General features: G+C 37.4%; 1 protein-coding gene across 1 annotated transcript in view; it reads right to left on the reverse strand.

Moving 5' to 3' along the window:
- Positions 1–1,445: 1,445 nt before the first annotated feature.
- Positions 1,446–18,170, reverse strand: part of SLC26A8 (solute carrier family 26 member 8) — a 37,010-nt gene continuing 20,285 nt past the window's right edge. Inside the window, exons 11-19 of the mRNA XM_087929923.1 lie at positions 15,327–15,422; positions 13,474–13,580; positions 10,858–10,927; positions 9,498–9,590; positions 9,283–9,417; positions 6,734–7,060; positions 4,073–4,127; positions 3,745–3,938; positions 1,446–1,756 (exon numbers count right to left, since the gene is read on the reverse strand). Coding sequence (XP_087786049.1) covers positions 1,496–1,756; positions 3,745–3,938; positions 4,073–4,127; positions 6,734–7,060; positions 9,283–9,417; positions 9,498–9,590; positions 10,858–10,927; positions 13,474–13,580; positions 15,327–15,422 — 1,338 coding nt within the window. The 3' untranslated portion in view covers positions 1,446–1,495. The remainder of the gene's footprint in view (positions 1,757–3,744; positions 3,939–4,072; positions 4,128–6,733; positions 7,061–9,282; positions 9,418–9,497; positions 9,591–10,857; positions 10,928–13,473; positions 13,581–15,326; positions 15,423–18,170) is intronic.

Consider the following 18,170-nt stretch of genomic DNA (forward strand, 5'->3'; position numbering starts at 1 on the left):
AATCACACATAAATAAAAATTCATATTTTATATAATTGGTTTTCACAAATCTCCAGATTCACATTGCAAAGTTATTTCTCAAACCATAAGCCAGCAGAAGAGTATGTCGGTATTACATTTTGTAGCAGTGGCCATACCTTATCCTAATACAGTCACAATGCTAGTGATTGATGCTGGCCTGACCATTTTAATGTGAAACCAAAGGAAATTCATTGGTGGCTTGTCCTGGCTTTGCTTTCTCTCACTCCAAGTGTCATCTACTAGTAGAAAACAATAATCAAGACCCCTAAAATATGTAGATCGGGGTTGGGTGATTGTATATTGGTGCATGGAATGTATTCAATGATCGGTCAAGTTGTCTTACCATCAGTTTTGTTATTTGTGCTTGTGTTGATTCCGTTATTTCTGAACACATATATTCTTCTGGAAGAGCACTAAACCATGTCCAATAAAAGCCTGGAATGAGGCAGGAAGGAATAACTGATAACATGTGAACTTCAGTCTTGTCTAGCGCTGCAAGGTAATGGCAGTGCCAACAGCAAATCTATTTTTTTTTTTCTGCAGTTAACAGCACCAGGAAGGATTTTTTTTGTGGATAGCTTTAGAGTTGGACTGTAGAGTAGCCACGCTACACTGCCTTCCATCACCAAAGTAATAAAAACAGTAAAGTTATAGCTGTGTGAGTCTCTTTGTTTGCTGAAGCAGCAGAAAATCTGTAATGTCTTCAGTGAGTCAGTGAACTTCCTTGTACAGTTGATTGGCCAATGTAAGAACAGTAAGTGGATCGATGGTCCAATCCAGCAGGGTAATGTTTATATTCTTAACAGCAATACACACATGGAAGAACACAGATCTCTTTCCCAGTTAAATCAACCTTCTGTATAGCACAATACTAGTCACGTTCCAAAGAATGCTAAACATGTGCTTATAAGGTGCTCACATAAAATTTTGCAATAGCTTTGGAAAGTGTTAAATAGGTATTAGGCATACTTATCTGAATCTGAAAGTAAAATGTAATATTCCTTTAAGCTGACCTAACTGTAGTGCTTTGGAGAATAATCAAATTTGCTTATCAGACACCAGAAATTTAAACTTGGAATCTAAAATATGGCAGCATTTATTCATCCAAAATGTATTATTTAAAGTATTAAAACTTCAAACCATATGCAGTTAAGTAAGAAATTTCTTTTGGGAAGCTAGAAAACCTACACAGTAAAAAGAAACCCCTGGGAATTAATAATTAATAAAAATGATTTTCATATTTACAGCTTTATAGTACATTTCATTGCCTAATCAAAATGTTCTTTTAAAAGAAAATATATATTATCTCAATGAATTTATTGGTTATATGAATGTTGCATCATTTTGCAATAATACCAACAAAAAAGGAGCTATCCATTTGACCTAGGATATTACTCCCAGGGGACATAGTCCAGATTAACTGTGTTATACTTTTGCTATTGTTTATTTAGCTAATTTGAATAGATCTCATAATTTACATATCTCTGGAATAATTCCACTTTCCTTCCCATTCCTGATCATCTTCATTGTCCTCAAGGCGAGATGTTTCAATAGGGTGATGAGACATACCCTCTAGGTCACTCTGGAGAGAAAATGTGCGGAAAAGATCAGATATGGGCTCCTCAATGTAGGTTTCACTTTGAACAGTTTTGGGTGTGGGGGCATCTCTGATTCCTGTGGACTGCTGAGTCCTCTCCGATCGCTTACTTCTCCCAGAGTGGTAACTTCTTATGTCCTAAAATGTACACAAATGAAGAAAGGTTACAGGAACTGGGTATGGCTAATCTAGTGAAGAGAAGGACCAGGGGAGACACGATAGTGCTCTTCCAATATTTGAGGCGCTGCCACAGGGAGGAAGGGGTCAAGCTGTTTTCTAAAGCGCCTGTAGGCCAGACAAGGAATAATAGATGGAAACTCAACAAGGAGTGATTTAACCTGGAAATAAGGAGAAACTTTCTGAGAGTGAGAACAATCAATCAATGGAACACCTTGTCCTCGGAAGTTGTAGGAGCACCATCACTTGAGACTTTCAAGAAGAGATTGGACTGCCATCTGTCAGACATGGTGTAGGGTCTCCCACTTGGGTGGGGGTTGGACTAGATGACCTACAAGGTCCCTTCCAACTCTGATTATCTGTTATCTGTTACACAAATATATAATGCCTACATATACAGAAATTCTCACATATGCATGCATACACTCTCACATATCCATTTTTCTTATCCACCAAACTGAATATTACCAGGATCTTACATATGCAAATTACAAAGGAGCCTTTGCCATGATTCCAGAAAAATAAAGGATTAATTTAGCAAAGTTAAAATAATTAGTTCAATCTAGTTAAGACAGAAACCAACATTTAAAGGGAAGGACCCTATTCATTTAGCCCAAAGTGGCAATCGGTGTTCTTAGTTACTTAAAAATAAATATCAAAGCCTTCAGCTGAACTAAAAGGCCATCACTATGAGGAAAAGTATAAAGTCAATGGTTCGATTATGCTTGAGAAAGTTTACCTGAAAAGTCCCCAAGGTGCTTTTTCAAGAGGCAACTGGACTTTCTGATTTTTCTTTAAAGACATTTCGCTTCTCATCTAAGAAGTTTCTTCAGCACTGACTGGATTCCCCACCATCCAGTCACAGCAGTAACAGCTTCTTGGATGAGAAGCAAAATGTCTTCAAATAAAAACCAGGAAGTCCAGTTGCCTCTTGAAAAAGCACCTTTGAGACAGCCATGACCCGGATGACCTCCATAGATATTTACATGAAAAGTTTCTCCTATGCTACTCCCATGCAATATGAATCCTGCGTTTGTTCTTTACATAGATAAAATCGGAAAAGTGGGAAAGGCAATACTTTGCAATATATGTATCACAACACAGTAATGTTCCTTCTTGCCCTCATCCTCGATGTTTTCACTTCAGCACAGCAGCTACAAAGAGAAACTATTTAGCTGTATTCATGTAGATGCTCTACACAATAGCCTCCAACCTTTTTGGCACCAGGAACCCATTTCATGGAAGACCATTTTTACATAGACTGGGAGAAGGGAACGGTTTCAGTTTCGTTCACTTGCCCTTTGCTCACCTCCAGCTGTGTGGCCCAGTTTCTAACAGGCCACAGACTGGAACTGGTTTATGGCCTGGAGGTTGTGGATCTCTGCTCTAGAAGTATTAAATAATCAGGCTTGTATAATATACATGGATGTCTCTTTACTGCGTAAGTGTTTCCCTGAATGTGCAACCCTCAGATTGAGGCTGGCAAAATCGGCAGATCGACAGAATCAGCACAAGCAATCCTGCTCTGTACATTTAGCTGAACAGGGAGCATCTCAGCTGTGTTGAAATCCATGGAAGATTCTGGTTGGAGAATTTTTATTGGCTTTTCTTAGGCGCATTGTGTTTTTCCTAGGAACACAACAGAGTGTCATGCTGGACTGGCAGCAGGAGGATAAGCACTATAATAATCATCACTGACATATTTAATCTTGAAAAAGATTATGTCAATGACAAGGAAGAAATCTGAATCATGAAGCATGTAGCAGAACAATATAAGTGCTCAGCAGAATCCTAGGGATGAACTAAAAAGAATTGCAAATCATCTTTGCTGGGAGTACTTTAGAATGCCCCTTGTAATTATAATACAGCAATATTTCATTGGCTGAAACGAAGGCTTTCCAGTGTTAATCATGTTGGTACATTTATCATGGACCTTCATTGAAGTATACCTGTTCATCATCTAATTGCATTTCTGCCATCACGTCCTCAGGAGCCGCATTTTGGGTTTCCACTGGAACCATCTCTTCCAATAGGCTTGGCTCCACAGCAAAGAGTATTGCATCATGCAGAGTAGGAAAGAACCGGGCTTTAGTAACACATTGGTCAAAGAAATCATGCCTTTCAAAAGTTTTTATCACAGTGGCTGTGAGATAAAAAGGCAGAAATATTACATGCGGTTGTGTGATTTTTTTTAAAAAAAGAAAGCTTTATTTATTTTATGGTTCATGCTATAGCCCACAATTGTTGCATATAGATAATTACTATGTCTATACTCACGATGACAAGTAGCTATCAGGACTGAGATTCCAATGTTCTGAAAGACATGACAGAGCTATAAAGGAAGCCATTATGTGATAATTAGTAATAATTTCACTTTCAGAGGTTGAAACAGTTCAATAAAAGAGCTTCTTCAAGATGCTTAATAGGGACCAGCATTCTGCTACAATCACTGCTATAATTCCAAACCAGCATAGCCCTATGGCTAGGATTTGGATAGCTAAATCTATTTCTATTGTGGTGAATCTAGTTTTCTTTTGCAGATTATCAGCCCAAAAATCTGGTGGAGTTTAGTTATGCCCTTTATACTTGGGAGAGTTATATAAATTCTTATACCTCTTTGGTAAACAACATTATGTAAGAGATGTCCAGAAATAATGCATGTATCTTACATATCTAAGGCAAATATGTTTTTGCTATAACTTCGTTCACTTGGCAAATATATCTCAGGATATCTTATCTCATAATAACAGACCAACCCCTCATATTAAATCATTAACATTTATTGATAGTAAGATACAACATTTGATTACTAAATATCCAAATCTTCTGACAGTTCAAATAGAAGTAGTGTGTGGGTGAAGCGCTGAATATGTTTGTTTAACGTTATTTAACATTAACAAACAGACAATAGGAATTCTTTACAAGTTGACAGTACGACTTTAAAAAGAAAATCTATTTTTCATGAAAACATGAGGCAGATCTGTGTGGCCTAGGTGACTGGCTTCATAACCAGTCTAGATAATAGAAGGAATTGGATGTTCCTGTGCTTTATTTCCTGCAGTGCATTGGGTTACTGATACTGTTGGTGGATTAACCAAAGCAGAGTGTCCTGATTCTAGTGTCTTGTTCACTGAGGTAGATAAGACCCAATCAAGGTCATATATTTTTCTAATCAAAAAGGAATCAATATAGATCCATCCGGGACTAGTTAATCAAATTATGCATTAGGTACACAACTGTACTCATATTTGGACAGACTGTACCAAGTGCTTCCTGCATAAAATGTATCACATTTTTTGCTTTATGCTGACATGGATATTACTGTCAGAATTTTATACTCTGTGTGATATCTAAACATAAGAATTCATTCCATTGTGGAGCTTCTGTTTTGTAGAGAAAAATAAACCAATCCTCTCATGCTTCTCTTGTTATTTATTTTATGATCAAATTTTATGATCAGTATTACCAGACTACCTATAGCATTTCAAAATGTGTGTTCTTTAAAACGTTATGCTATAAATTAGATGTCACAAGGTTTCAGGAAAGTATCGATTTTGTATATATCTGGAAAACCACATTATTCATCCAGTTTCTTCAACCCTGTTTTAACTGAGATTCATAATACATTATTTCAAAACACTGAATGCATATTTAACTAACTATTAGACCACATATTTTAAAAAAGAAACCTTCAAATCTGGATGGCTAAATATAAGTAGATGGAGCATCTTTTTACTACTAGAAAAATAATATATAGATGAAGGAACTGTAAAAAATAAATATACGAATTATATTTGATTGTGCTGCTTTCATTCATTCATTCATTCATTCATTCATTCATTCATTCATTCATTCATTCATTTATTTTATTATAAAATTTATTGGCCACTCCATCTTTTCACAGAGTTACTCTGGGTGGCTAACAGTCATAAAAATGTATTTATACAATATATTAAAACATATATAAATTAAATTAAAGCTAAATATTAAAATCAGATGACACATGGGATGGATGTGAATAGTGTAGAGGGAGGTGGGATCTGTTATTACTCGATCAACCACCTCCACTGTGCTGTTCTCCCACTGGGGCCCCAAGCCAGCTGGCAGAGCTAGGCCTTGAGGCCCTTACGAAGCCTTGAGGTTCTTGCTTGTAGTTGATCTTGCCTATTAGATATCCACTTATAAATTCCAAACAGAGTCTGTCACATAATTAATTAATTAATTAATTAATTCATACATACATACATACTTACATACATACATACACTAAATCAATGAGTGGTTTGGTGACCTAGAGGTAGACCTCTTGCCTCACAACCAGGAGGCTGTGCGTATGATTCTAGATAGAGGCAGGTATTTCTCTCTGGGAAGAATGAGAATTTATCTGCCGAATGAAATCCTGCATTGGAGACAGGAAGGCCACCTGGCCAGTAAACACTCTGCTCCAGTAGTGGTATGCTACCAGTTCGGCCTGGTTCTGCCGAGCCGGTAGCGGCGATGAGCAGCAGAGACCAAACTAGTTTTCTCTTGCTGTTGGGCCTGCCCGCCTGCCCAGGCTTCCATACTCACCTTTATCTTCTGCTTTTGAAGCGCAGCTGCTTTGCGCGGCACAGAAGAGTGCCATACGGCAGCTGTTGAAGCAACCAGGAGAGTGCAGGCTCACAGGAGGTGAATTGGAACACCTTTGTGCCTGCACAAACTCCTCTGTGCTTGCGCAAAGTGTGTGGGGCGCACGTGGATGTAAAGTGTGTGCACGCACGCAAACAGCGCTCACCGAACCGGTGGTAAAAGTTTTTTAATCCCACCACTGCTCTGCTTCATTCAGTTGCCCAGACTCCATCCCGCAAGGGATTATGGGGTCAAAAAAGGAGATGATGATATATATACTAAATCAAAATTTTAGATTAATACAATTCTAAAACAATACAAGAGACTTACCTCCCGTAATAAACAAGAAGCTTGTAAATCAACAAAGTGCACCATGCTAAAGTCTAAAACAATAGTGTGAATCCTATGCATTGCATACTCTGAGTCAAGTGTATACAACTGAGTTGTAGACCTTGTTAAACGACGGTCTGATGAAAACCACATTTTATCCAGATCTTCCTTCCTCTTTGCATAGCTATATGGCCTTTCTCTTGGTGGAGATTCGGAGTATTGTACATCAGAAGGGTTTCTTGTCCAACGTACCAAGGCCAAAGAAGAAGCAGAGAATGTTTCATTAGCAATAGGAACTCGCTTTACAAGTTTCTCTCTATAGGGTATCTAGAATTTAAGAAAGATAAGAGATTCTAGAACAGAATGGGGGTGACACTGAAAATTATAAAGTACTTCCTATTGTTCTTTACAGACTCATCATTTTCATATACTTAAACTTTGGGCCACTTAATTTAATGTCATATTTGTCATTTCACTTAATAAGAGTTCTCGGAGTTCTCCCTTAGATATTGGAAAAGGGGTCTTAATTTTGGGGAGGAAATCTAACATCAGAATTCTCTCTTGCTTCCTTATCACCAAGAAAAATGTGGAATGGTAAGGGATAAAATAGGAAGGATTAAGGATTATATGAAATCTTTCCAGTCCTCTGCCATGTTCCTGATTGGAGAAAAAATTTACAGGAGCCATTGAGTGATCCATACAAATTCCATTCTTCTGGGAAATAATTCTTAGAAGTGGCAGGGGAGGCATTCTGCCTGCTGGTCTCTCCCTGCCAGGTATCTAGAGTTATGACCTTCCTTTCACATTCTACATACCATACCATGGTAAAGTGAGTAGATTTATTTTGGAGTTCATTAGCAAAATCACACTTTAGGCAATGTATAAATTATTCTATGGAGGCTAAATTCTGCCATCCAGGTCTTTGATCTCAATCCTAATGCCCTACTAGTGGACTGTCAGTGGTCCTGGCCTCCAGCTACTGGTACCAGGTTAGTCTGTAATAAGGCCTTCCTCATCCATGATTTGAATGTCAATAAAAAAGCCAACCTGGTTTATATTACATCATCTTGTGCACCATTTGTGAATTGGCAGGCCCTGCCTACAGATTTCAGACTTCACCTAATCATTCAACTGCTTAAAATTATTCATGGGCTAGTCATTTCCAGATTGGGCTACTGCAGTGTACTCTATGGGACTGCCTTTGAAGAGTATCCAAAAGCTTCAGTTGGTATAGAATGAAGTGCCAGGGACAATTATTGCACTCCAAGAATAACACATCTCATACCTCTGTCTCATGAGCAGCATTAGTTGCCAGTTTGCTTCCAGATCCAAATGAAGATTCTAGTTTTAAACTTTAAAGCCCTTCATGGCATGGGACTGGACTATCTGAGGAACCACATCTCCCCAGTTACATCTGCCTACCCCATCAGACCTGGCAGAGAAGAACTACTCATCAGTTCAGGGGTGAAATTCAAAATTTTCCCCTGTCGGCTCTGTATGCTTGGTATGCTTGGTATAATAGTAATAGCAACCAGAGGCGATTTTTTACCAATTCAAATCGTTGCTTCTACCTCTCCAGAGATGGGCCAAGATGGTTTAATTTCACCCCTGCATCAGCTAGAGACCTACATTTAGTGAGTCCCAGGAGATGAGCCTTCCCTGCTGTTGAACTCACCTTATGGTTGTTCTCTCCAAGATTAAATTAGATTAGCTCCATCCCTTTTGACATTCTATAAGTCCCTAAAGACCTGGTTATGTTATTAGGCTTAGGGTACCCAGGGAAATGGAGATATGGTTAGATGGCTCTATCGCTAAGGTGACCATTTTTATCCACTCTCCTTGTTTAAAGTTTGTATATTTGTTTTCATAATATTTATCTTTTAATGTGGATTGTGACACTTTTTACACCTCTTGTTTTTGTATTTGTTTTATTTGAGAGTTATACACCTCCCACAGTCACTTTTTGTGACATGACCTGCTATACACATTTGATTAACAAATAAAGAAAACCAATATTTTACAGCCTATTGCTGTATGCTGTCAGTGTAAAAAAGTGGAAAACATTTTCCTAAGTGTTGTTTGTCTAAGAATAAGAAAGGTTTTGAGTAAACATGTCAGAGGTAGTATTCAGCAGGTTCTGACCAGTTTCCGATAGCAGAAAATTTGAGTAGTTCAGAGAACCAGCACATACCACCTCTGACTGGCCCCACCCCCATCTATTCTCTGCATCCCAAGTGCCAGCTGATTGGCTGGATTTTCTTTTGTTGCCCTGCAAAAAGAGAAGGAGCTGGAAAGCAGGCTAGTGGGGAAGGGATGAGGATTTTGCAGTAACCTTCCCCCAGGAGTGGGGAGGGAATGGAGATTTTACAGTATCCTTCCCGTCATGCCCACCAAGCCATGCCTACCAAGCCACACCCACCAAGCCATGCTCACCAAGCCACGCCATGCCCCCAGAACCAGTAGTAAAATTTTTTGAATCCCACCACTGAAATATGTGCAGGCATACACAGATAATAAAAGAAATTCATAATAAAAGAAATTCATCTGACCCTGGGTATCGGCTCAGGTGGGTCACAAATACAGGCGCAGTTTAAGTCATTGCTCTGTCCTTTAACACTGGACATACTGACTGAGATCAAGGCTCGCATCTCATTTTCATCCAGAGGCACTGCCTTCATATTCATCTGAAACAGAAAGATGGTTAGACTTCAGTTTTTAGATGTGCATAGCTTCTAAACTACTTTATTGGGAGAGGATAATTTACCTTTTTCAAAATGTACTTTTTGAAATGTTTCATGTTTGCAAATGAGATAGAAGCACAGCACTGGAATATTTTCACACCCTGAATTTCTATGGCCTAAAAAGCAAACAAAATAAACCTCTTTAGATCCAGAGCCTTTTCAAAATGTTACCACATGGTATGGAATTTTTTGGAATTCCAATCAAGAGTGTATGTTCTCAAACTATTATATCTGATTGTTGAACATAATGGATTTCACCTAAGCATCATGCTATTATCTCCTTCTTGCAGGTACAAGAGGATAATTTGGCTAAAGATGGGTGCATCCATACACAATCCACACAAATGCACAGACACACAAACTCTCTTATCCCTGCTAGGGAAAAAACAACAACGAAACTATGAAGTACTGACTCTAGAAATCCTCTAGTAGGATTTTATTATAGAAAGATAATGTTTTAACAAGTATCTAAAAAGGTATTTTAAGTTTTAAGCACATAACTATTTTAGCAGTTTTCTTGCAATAATTTGCTAATGAAATATCAATAGCACTTATATACTACTTCACAGTGCTTTATAGCCCTCTCTAAGTGGTTTACAGAGTCAGCCTATTGCCCCCAACAATCTGGGTCCTCATTTTACTGACCTCGGAAGGATGGAAGGATGATCAACCTTGAGCCTTGAGATGGCAGTTTGTATAGAAATCAATTTTCACTTTTAACATAATCTAGTACCAGGTACTTTTAGGCACATAAAACAGCATTTAGACATTAATAAAATATATTTTCATGGCTGATATTAAGTTAAGAAGTTGATGGGAAGTTGTGCACATTACAACCATTAATTATAGTCTGTTATGTTTTTCAGTATGTTAGTCAGGATGCCAATGATTTTGCTTTATGAAAAGTGATACTTCTTTAACAATCATAATCCTGATAATTACATATAATGCCCTAACAAAATAGGAGTCAGGCCTCAGTTAGTGGCTACAAAATCTCAACTTAACTTGATGGACTTACATGAATAGCAGAGCTGGAATGCAGAGAATATACACAAACATCTGTCATAAGTGAACATTATGAGCTTTGGAGATAAGAGGAAATCAAAGTCTTGACTTCAAATCGTACAAAAGGTTTAAAATGCACCTGGGTATAGTAAATTCTAAGCTACTCTTCCTTCTCACTCAGAGGCTGTCAACTATTATTATGTGTATCATTTCATGAAATGCAGGTAAAAATAGTTTCTAATAATGTTCATCACTGTCTCAGGGTGAGCCTGACACAATCATTTCTGAAATTAATTTATCTGGACCTGTCAGCTGTTGGTATGGTGGTAATGGAAAAGGATTATAGCAAAAAAGGTATATATTTTATCTCCCTCTTACCTCCCTGTAGTCAGAGAAACTGCGATAAATATTGGTATTTGGAATCTGACCCAACATCACCATCTTCATTCTGAAACAAGGGTATATATATTGGATCTACTTTCTCCTTAGAAATATAATAAAACCAATGGATCAAAATTTTCCAACCTATCTCACCCTAAACATATGTCTGAAATATTTTTCTTAGAGAAAAAGGAGAAACAATGATGAATACAAATTGAGTTTATACATAATGTTATACGCATCCAGATGACATTCCTTTGATGACAAATTGAGTTTATACATAATGTTGTACGCATCCAGATGCACATTCCTTTGTATTATATTTCCCACTTTTAAATCTACATGGAGAAGGGGGAAGGAAATACTATTATTTTTCATACCCAATAGAAAGAGCTCATTTGAAGAAATATAGAGAAGCTTGCTACTGCAGAAAAGAAATATACTTTGTTGTTGGTCTGACACTGAAAGCTAACAATTTATTCTGAATTAGGTTACTAGCGTTTGCTGATGTTAATTATTTTTTTTAAATATCTGCATATCATGCAAGAGAAGTAGACAAACAACCATGTATGGGACTGCTTAGTACCCTTGGTGATGCATGCTGTTTCAAATATAGTAATTTGCCACAAAGTAGAATAATCCTGCAGCTAATTATTCTAACAAAGGAGAGTGGAATAGAGATTGGGAACTGGGTTAGATACTGTACATGGAAGACTGTCCTGGCAAGTTCTGTCGACACACCGCCGGTGCAACATCACTTCACATGATCTTGAAACTATCCCTCTGTTGATAGAAGCTAGGATTGCCTTAGCTTTTTTGGCAGCTGCAAGATATGCTGGCTCATACTTAAGTGTTGGTCTACTAGAACATCTTCCAAAGTTCCCCCAGTAAATAGTTCTTGTTATAGGCTGCCATCAATCGGCCTCAACACTCTAGTTTTTCAAACAGGAACGTTTTGTTCTTTCAACCAAGAGTTGCTTCTAGAAAAACAGAACTAAAAGTACATTGGGACTGTCTGCCCAAAGACCAGAAAAACAAAACATACCAAAACATTGGGTAGGTAGTCCTCAATTTACAACTGATCATTTATGACTGTTTGAAGTTCAGACAGCGATGGAATGGATGCATTATCGCCTGTAAACAATCTCCAGCCCTCATAAATGGTTGTGCTGCCCGTGCCCCAATAATGTAATCACATGTCGGGAGGGTCAGCATTACAATCCTCCCGACGTGTGGTGATGTGACTGCTACTCACAATGCTTTATGATGGTTTCCAGCAAAGAATAAATAAAAATGCCCACAACCATCACAAAAAAGACTGGAAAATTACTTTTGGTCAATTTACAACTTACGACCAGCTTTCTGGATATGATTGTAAGTCAAGGACTACCTGTATCTGTTTTGGAACACAACAGATGTTCATTAGGACTATATTTTAATGAAAAATCTACTTATTTACCAACAGAGCCAGATTTCTAGGTGTAAAAAGGAACATATTAGAAAAAGAAAATATAGGGAAAATACAGGAAGGCAGCAATCATCAGTTAAAGGAGTCATTTATTACTACTTTGAATAAGGTTTTAGGTTTCAACTTTCTTTGGATGTTCAGAGTTCATTCTAGAAAGGGCAGCTGAAGAAGTGTCTGAGCATCCCACTTAGATGTTCTTAGGCAAGTCTTCCTTGTTCTTTGTTTACTCTGCCCTTTTTCTTTGTTTTCTGATTTGTCCATTTTATAGAACACAATGGATAAGGGAAAGCCAGCATTTTGAGGCAGATGTCTCTTGCATTATCTAATCAAGCAAAAAGCTCCATCTCTAATGCCCCGATGATAGTGAGCAAATCAGAAAGGATCTAGCAGTTAAAGCAACCCACCTAACAACTTTGGGGGAAAGATGCAAGCTCAGTCCAGATTTTACAGCTCTAGTTTTATATAAATGGGATTATATATGGGAAGCTTTTCGGAAGGTATGGGTTTTTTTTTAAACATAAATTAAAATAGCTTAGAGCAAATATAATAATAAGTTCTGGGATAACATTTTGTATAAATTCCATCTATTTTTTATATAGCCACGGAGCAGAGAGAGAAGAAAAGCAGGTTTTAGAAGTAGGGCATGAAATGTAAGAAAGGATGTGGGGGTGGGGAAACAAGGATACTATATTCTCAATTTTCTAGTGTAAAAGAGCTAAATCCGGTATTAACGTAAGTTATTCTCAAGTCATATTATTGAATTATCAACGTCAGTTTTTCAAATAAGTTTTCAAACATGCAAGATTTTTAAGGAAGTGTGTGTTAGTATATAAACCATATATAAGAGGTCTCTCTTAAAATCATTTGGATAAAAAAATGGAACAGGAATAGCACTAGGCAACTGATATTATTACCTCATCTGACGAAAGAGATCCAGAATTAGAACATTTCCAACAGATGGCAGATTATTATCTGCTTGCTGATGGAAGGGAAATTTCATTGAGTATTTGGTTTTATTACAAAGTTATTATTATTATCAAATATTTTTCTTAAAGTTCAAGTTATCTTGCTGTAGAAGGATCAGTAAACATTAACATTAGAACTTCTCATGTGGGAGTAAGACAACAATATGATAGGAGAAATACCTGTGAGATCTGACACTTATTATAAAAAAGGCAAATCCCAAAGAAATTCCTAACCCAATATCCAGACCAAGGCAAAGGACAGCTAGAAAGGTCACAATCCAAATTCCCTTTAAAAGATGAAAACAGTAACATTATTATTAATAATTTAATAATCATACATTAAATACCCATAACCCTAAAGAAAAATACTTCATTGGTATGATAAAGCCCTTGCAGTTTAACTGTAAGTTATTCCAAGAATGATATTGCAATACAAATAGACATATCCAAACAATATACAGTATGTATCACGTTAGGAAAAATAAACTGATATACATATTTTAAAAAGAGGCAAGAAAATGTACAAAACATCGTCCAAAGAAAATACTCTCCCTATTCACCCTGACCTCTCTACCACTGCCCTGGAAGCATCACAGCTTTGGAACTGTATTTTTTTTTTCTCAGAAAGTGAACAGATTTCTAAACAACTTTGTGCCAGCATTCAGATGTTTTATGGAGTCGTTGTGAGATGTAGAAATGTTAATGAGAATAAATGTCCATAAACTGATTCTTAAAAATTAAAGCAATATAAAAAAATTCAGAAAGGGCAGGGAGTCTTGTGACTCTCAAGAGAGATGTCTCATGGACACCATTGGGAACACATCTTTAAGGAGTTCTTCTCACTGCAAGTCTGCTCTACTAAAAAGCATGTCTCAGAGACTAGAGCAGTCATATAGAGCAGGGGTTCCCAACCTGGGGTGCTCGCAGCGAGACAATATTCCAGGGGGTGTGAGAAAAGTCCAGGTAAATAATAGGATATTGGCTATATGTTGGCATTTTTCCTAAAGTCTAAATTTCAGGGGGTGCGAGGTTCGAGTGAAATTTCTTTAGGGGTGCGGGGCGAAAAAAAGGTTAGGAACCACTGATATAGAGGCACAGGGTCCTTCTAATTAGCCAGATGAATAGTGTTATCTGTATAATAAAAACTCCCAAAATTTCTGTGTTGGATAGAAGAGGTTCTGAGATTTTATTTTCAGCAGCTTCAGTATAAACAATAGTCATTTTTGAGGTTAAAGCTTAGTGATAAAAAGCACAAAGCATTTTGTTCATAGCTAATATTCTAATTCTAGGAGATCAGGAAGAACTGATATGGAGACAGTCAGAAAGTGCTCTTTGGTATCACTGGAGTATTTTGGTCAAGGCTATGATGAATAGGACTAGGGAGTAGATCTCATGAAGCAAGGTGTGAGATCCATCAACTTCCTCATTGGGGAGCTATCTTGTTAAGCAAGGCTAACAACTAAGGCTGGAGATCCAAAAAATTGAAAAAATTCTGGTTAGAGCAGTGTTGCAATAATATTGCAGCGGTCTAAACTACTGTGTGTTCAAGTCCCAATATGCAATGGGTCTAATCTGAAATACCAAAATGTCAACAACTAACCTAAAAATCAAGGGTCTGTCTTCCAATTGCTATTGAGCTGAGACCAGTCCCATTAAACTGGAATCTTTAGATAGATTTCAGACATATTTTTAAGTATTAATACACATGTTATAGTATCCTGTAGAAACATACTTAAAATATTTATCATTGGAGAAAGTACACAGTGAAAAACCAATTAACCTACTCTCCTTTGGTGCCACAATCTAACCGGGGGCACCTGAAAGTTTTTATTTGGGGGGGGGTTCTTTTCTTCTTCCTACTTCTGTTTTTATAAAATGTTCATTTAGCCTCTATCATCTTACCTAAGTCTGCCACAAATTCATTCTTCTGACTCCAAGTTACAGGGTATTTGACATACTGGCTCTGTTCAATGGCATGCTACCTGGTTTAATCTGATTCTCTAGCATTGTTACATAGATCATGCAAAACTTACAAAATCATATTTATCTTGTTCCCACAGGTAAGGGATGTCCAAAATTTTTTCAAGAAATGGGAACATGTTGACGAGTACAATAGCAGCCAAAACAGCCTGGGTAAAATAAAAAAAAAGATACTGTTGCCAATTCTAGATATTATACAAAATATATACAAAATTCTAAACCATGTAGTAGCAATTAAAAATATTTCCATAGATGTTAACAGTTTGATTAGCTAGCCTAATCATGGTGCTGTATACTTTTGCAAAGATTTAGATCTTATCAATATATTTACATATTCTAATTTTCCATAATTAGGTGACCTCCAGGTACCAAGTTCTTGAAAAGGTCTTTCATCTATTATTATTATTAGTAGTAGTAGTAGTAGTAGTAGTAGTAGTAGTAGTAATAATATTGTTGTTGTTGCTGTTGCTGTTGTTGTTGTTGCTGTACACAAAAATGACAGTATACACAGTAGCTGAGATAACCATGCTGGGTTTCGTATCACAAATCACTAGTCAAACACTTCCCAAGTGTTCAGGACTGCGTGATGTATTGGCGGATTATATTATTATTATTATTATTATTATTATTATTATTATTATTATTATTATTATTATTATTTATCATTATTATTATTATTATTATTATTATTATTCAGTAATTTACAATTCACAATCTAAGACTTGTGGAAACTTAATAATTCAAGCCTTAAGCAAAAACCTAAGACTTATTCACGTAGCATCTAAGAATATAAGCCACTCCAAACCAGATTATTTTTTGTAAAATTAGGGTGTATAGGTTTGATACATTCAATATTTTCAGATATTGAGGAAGTCCTTTAGGTATCATTTCAAAGATGCCAGTCATCATTGGTAATAATTGCAAAAGGCAGTTTTACTTGTAACGGCTTACATCCTGCGACGATACCTACAGGTGAAACTCAATAAAACAAGGATTGTACATAGAACAACATCGGACCTCTGAAAAGTATAAGCATGCATATGTACTCAGTACTTGGTTTGGGCCCCTTTTGCAGCAATTACTGCCTCAATGCGGCGTGGAATGGAAGCTATCAGCCTGTGGCACTGCTGAGGTGTTATGGAAGACCAGGATGCTTCAATAGTGGCCTTCAACTCTTCTGCATTGTTTGGTCTCATGTCTCTCATCTTTCGCTTGGCAATGCCCCATAGATTCTCTATGGGGTTCAGGTCAGGCAAGTGTGCTGGCCAATCAAGCACAGTAATCCCACGGTCAATGAACCAGCATTTGGTGCTTTTGGAAGTTTGGGCAGGTGCCAAGTCCTGCTGGAAAATGAAGTCAGCATCCTCATAAAGCTTGTCTGCAGAAGGAAGCATGAATTGCTCCAAAATCTCCTGGTAGACGTCTGCATTGACCCTGGACTTAATGAAGCACAGTGGACCAACACCAACAGATGACATGGCTCCCCAAATCAACACAGACTGTAGAAACTTCACACTGGACTTCAAGCATCTTGCAGTGTGTGCTTCTCCATTCTTCCTCCAGACTCTGGGTCCTTGGTTTACAAATGAGATGCAAAAGTTGCTCTCATCAGAGAAGAGGACTTTGGACCACTGAGCACAGACCAGTTCTGTTTTTCTTTAGCCCAAGTAAGACGCTTCTGACATTGTTTGTTGTTCAGGAGCGGCTTGACAAGAGGAATAGGACATTTGAAGCCCATGTCCAGGATCTGTCTGTGTGTGATGGCTCTTGATGCATTGACTCCAGCCTCAATCCACTCCTTGTGAAAGTCCCCAACACTTTTGAATGACCTTTTCCTAATAATCCACTCCAGGCTGTAGTCATCCCTGCTGCTTGTGCACCTTTTTCTTCCACACTCTCCCCTTCCACATAGCTTTCTATTAATGTGCTTTGATACAGCACTTTGGGAACATCCAACTTCTTTTGCAATTATCTTTTGAGGCTTTATCAATGATGGTTTTCTGCACAACTGTCAGGTCAGCAGTCTTTCCCATGATTGTGATTCCTACTGAATCAGATTGAGAGACCATTTAAAGGCCCAGGAATCCTTTGCAGGTGTTATGGCTTAATTAGCTGATTAGAGTGGGACACTTTGAGCCTAGAATATCGAACCTTTTCACAATATTCTAACCTTCTGAGATTGTGGATTTGGGGTTTTCATGGGCTGTAAACCATAATCATCTCAATTATGACACATCACGGCTTGAACTATCTTGCTTTGCATGTAATGAATCCATCTCAAATATTAGGTTCACCTTTTAAGTTGCATTACTGAAATAAATGAACTTTTGCATGATATTCTAATTTTTCCGAGTTTCACCTATATAACACCATCAAACACCAACATCCGCCTATCCAAGATCCTTAGGAAGACTTGCTAGGTAGATAAAAATGCCAAATCCAGTCTGAACATCTGGCTGTGTGCACTGAACTATGAAAATATATTATTTTTATAGTGCATTGAATAGTCAGTCAGATTTTTAGACTGGATTTGACCTTTTTATCAACTTACTGAGTCCTTCCCAAGAAGCAGGGAGAGGCAGATACTGTTGTTTAATAATATTAACGTTATTGTAGGATGTAAGCTGTTCCATTGCCTTTTGATTGATAGGGATTTTGTCAACACTGATAGTGTTTAAGTGGTGCTTCAGATGTTTTGGGATTGCACTATATTTGCTTTCTTTTGCCATAGATGTTCTATTTGTATTTTCAGAGCTTTCTATTTTGTGATTTTTCTTTCTTTCTTTTTTCTTCTTCTTTTTGTTATATAGGCAAGTGACATATCTACAGTTGGGACTGGATTTCAAATAATAAGTCATTATGATCATGAACTGAGGAACTCAGGTGACTGGATTCAA

Source organism: Pseudonaja textilis, chromosome 3 (genome assembly GCF_049901715.1).
Source record: "Pseudonaja textilis isolate UNSWEBS1 chromosome 3, rPseTex1.2, whole genome shotgun sequence".
Lineage (NCBI taxonomy): Eukaryota > Metazoa > Chordata > Lepidosauria > Squamata > Elapidae > Pseudonaja > Pseudonaja textilis.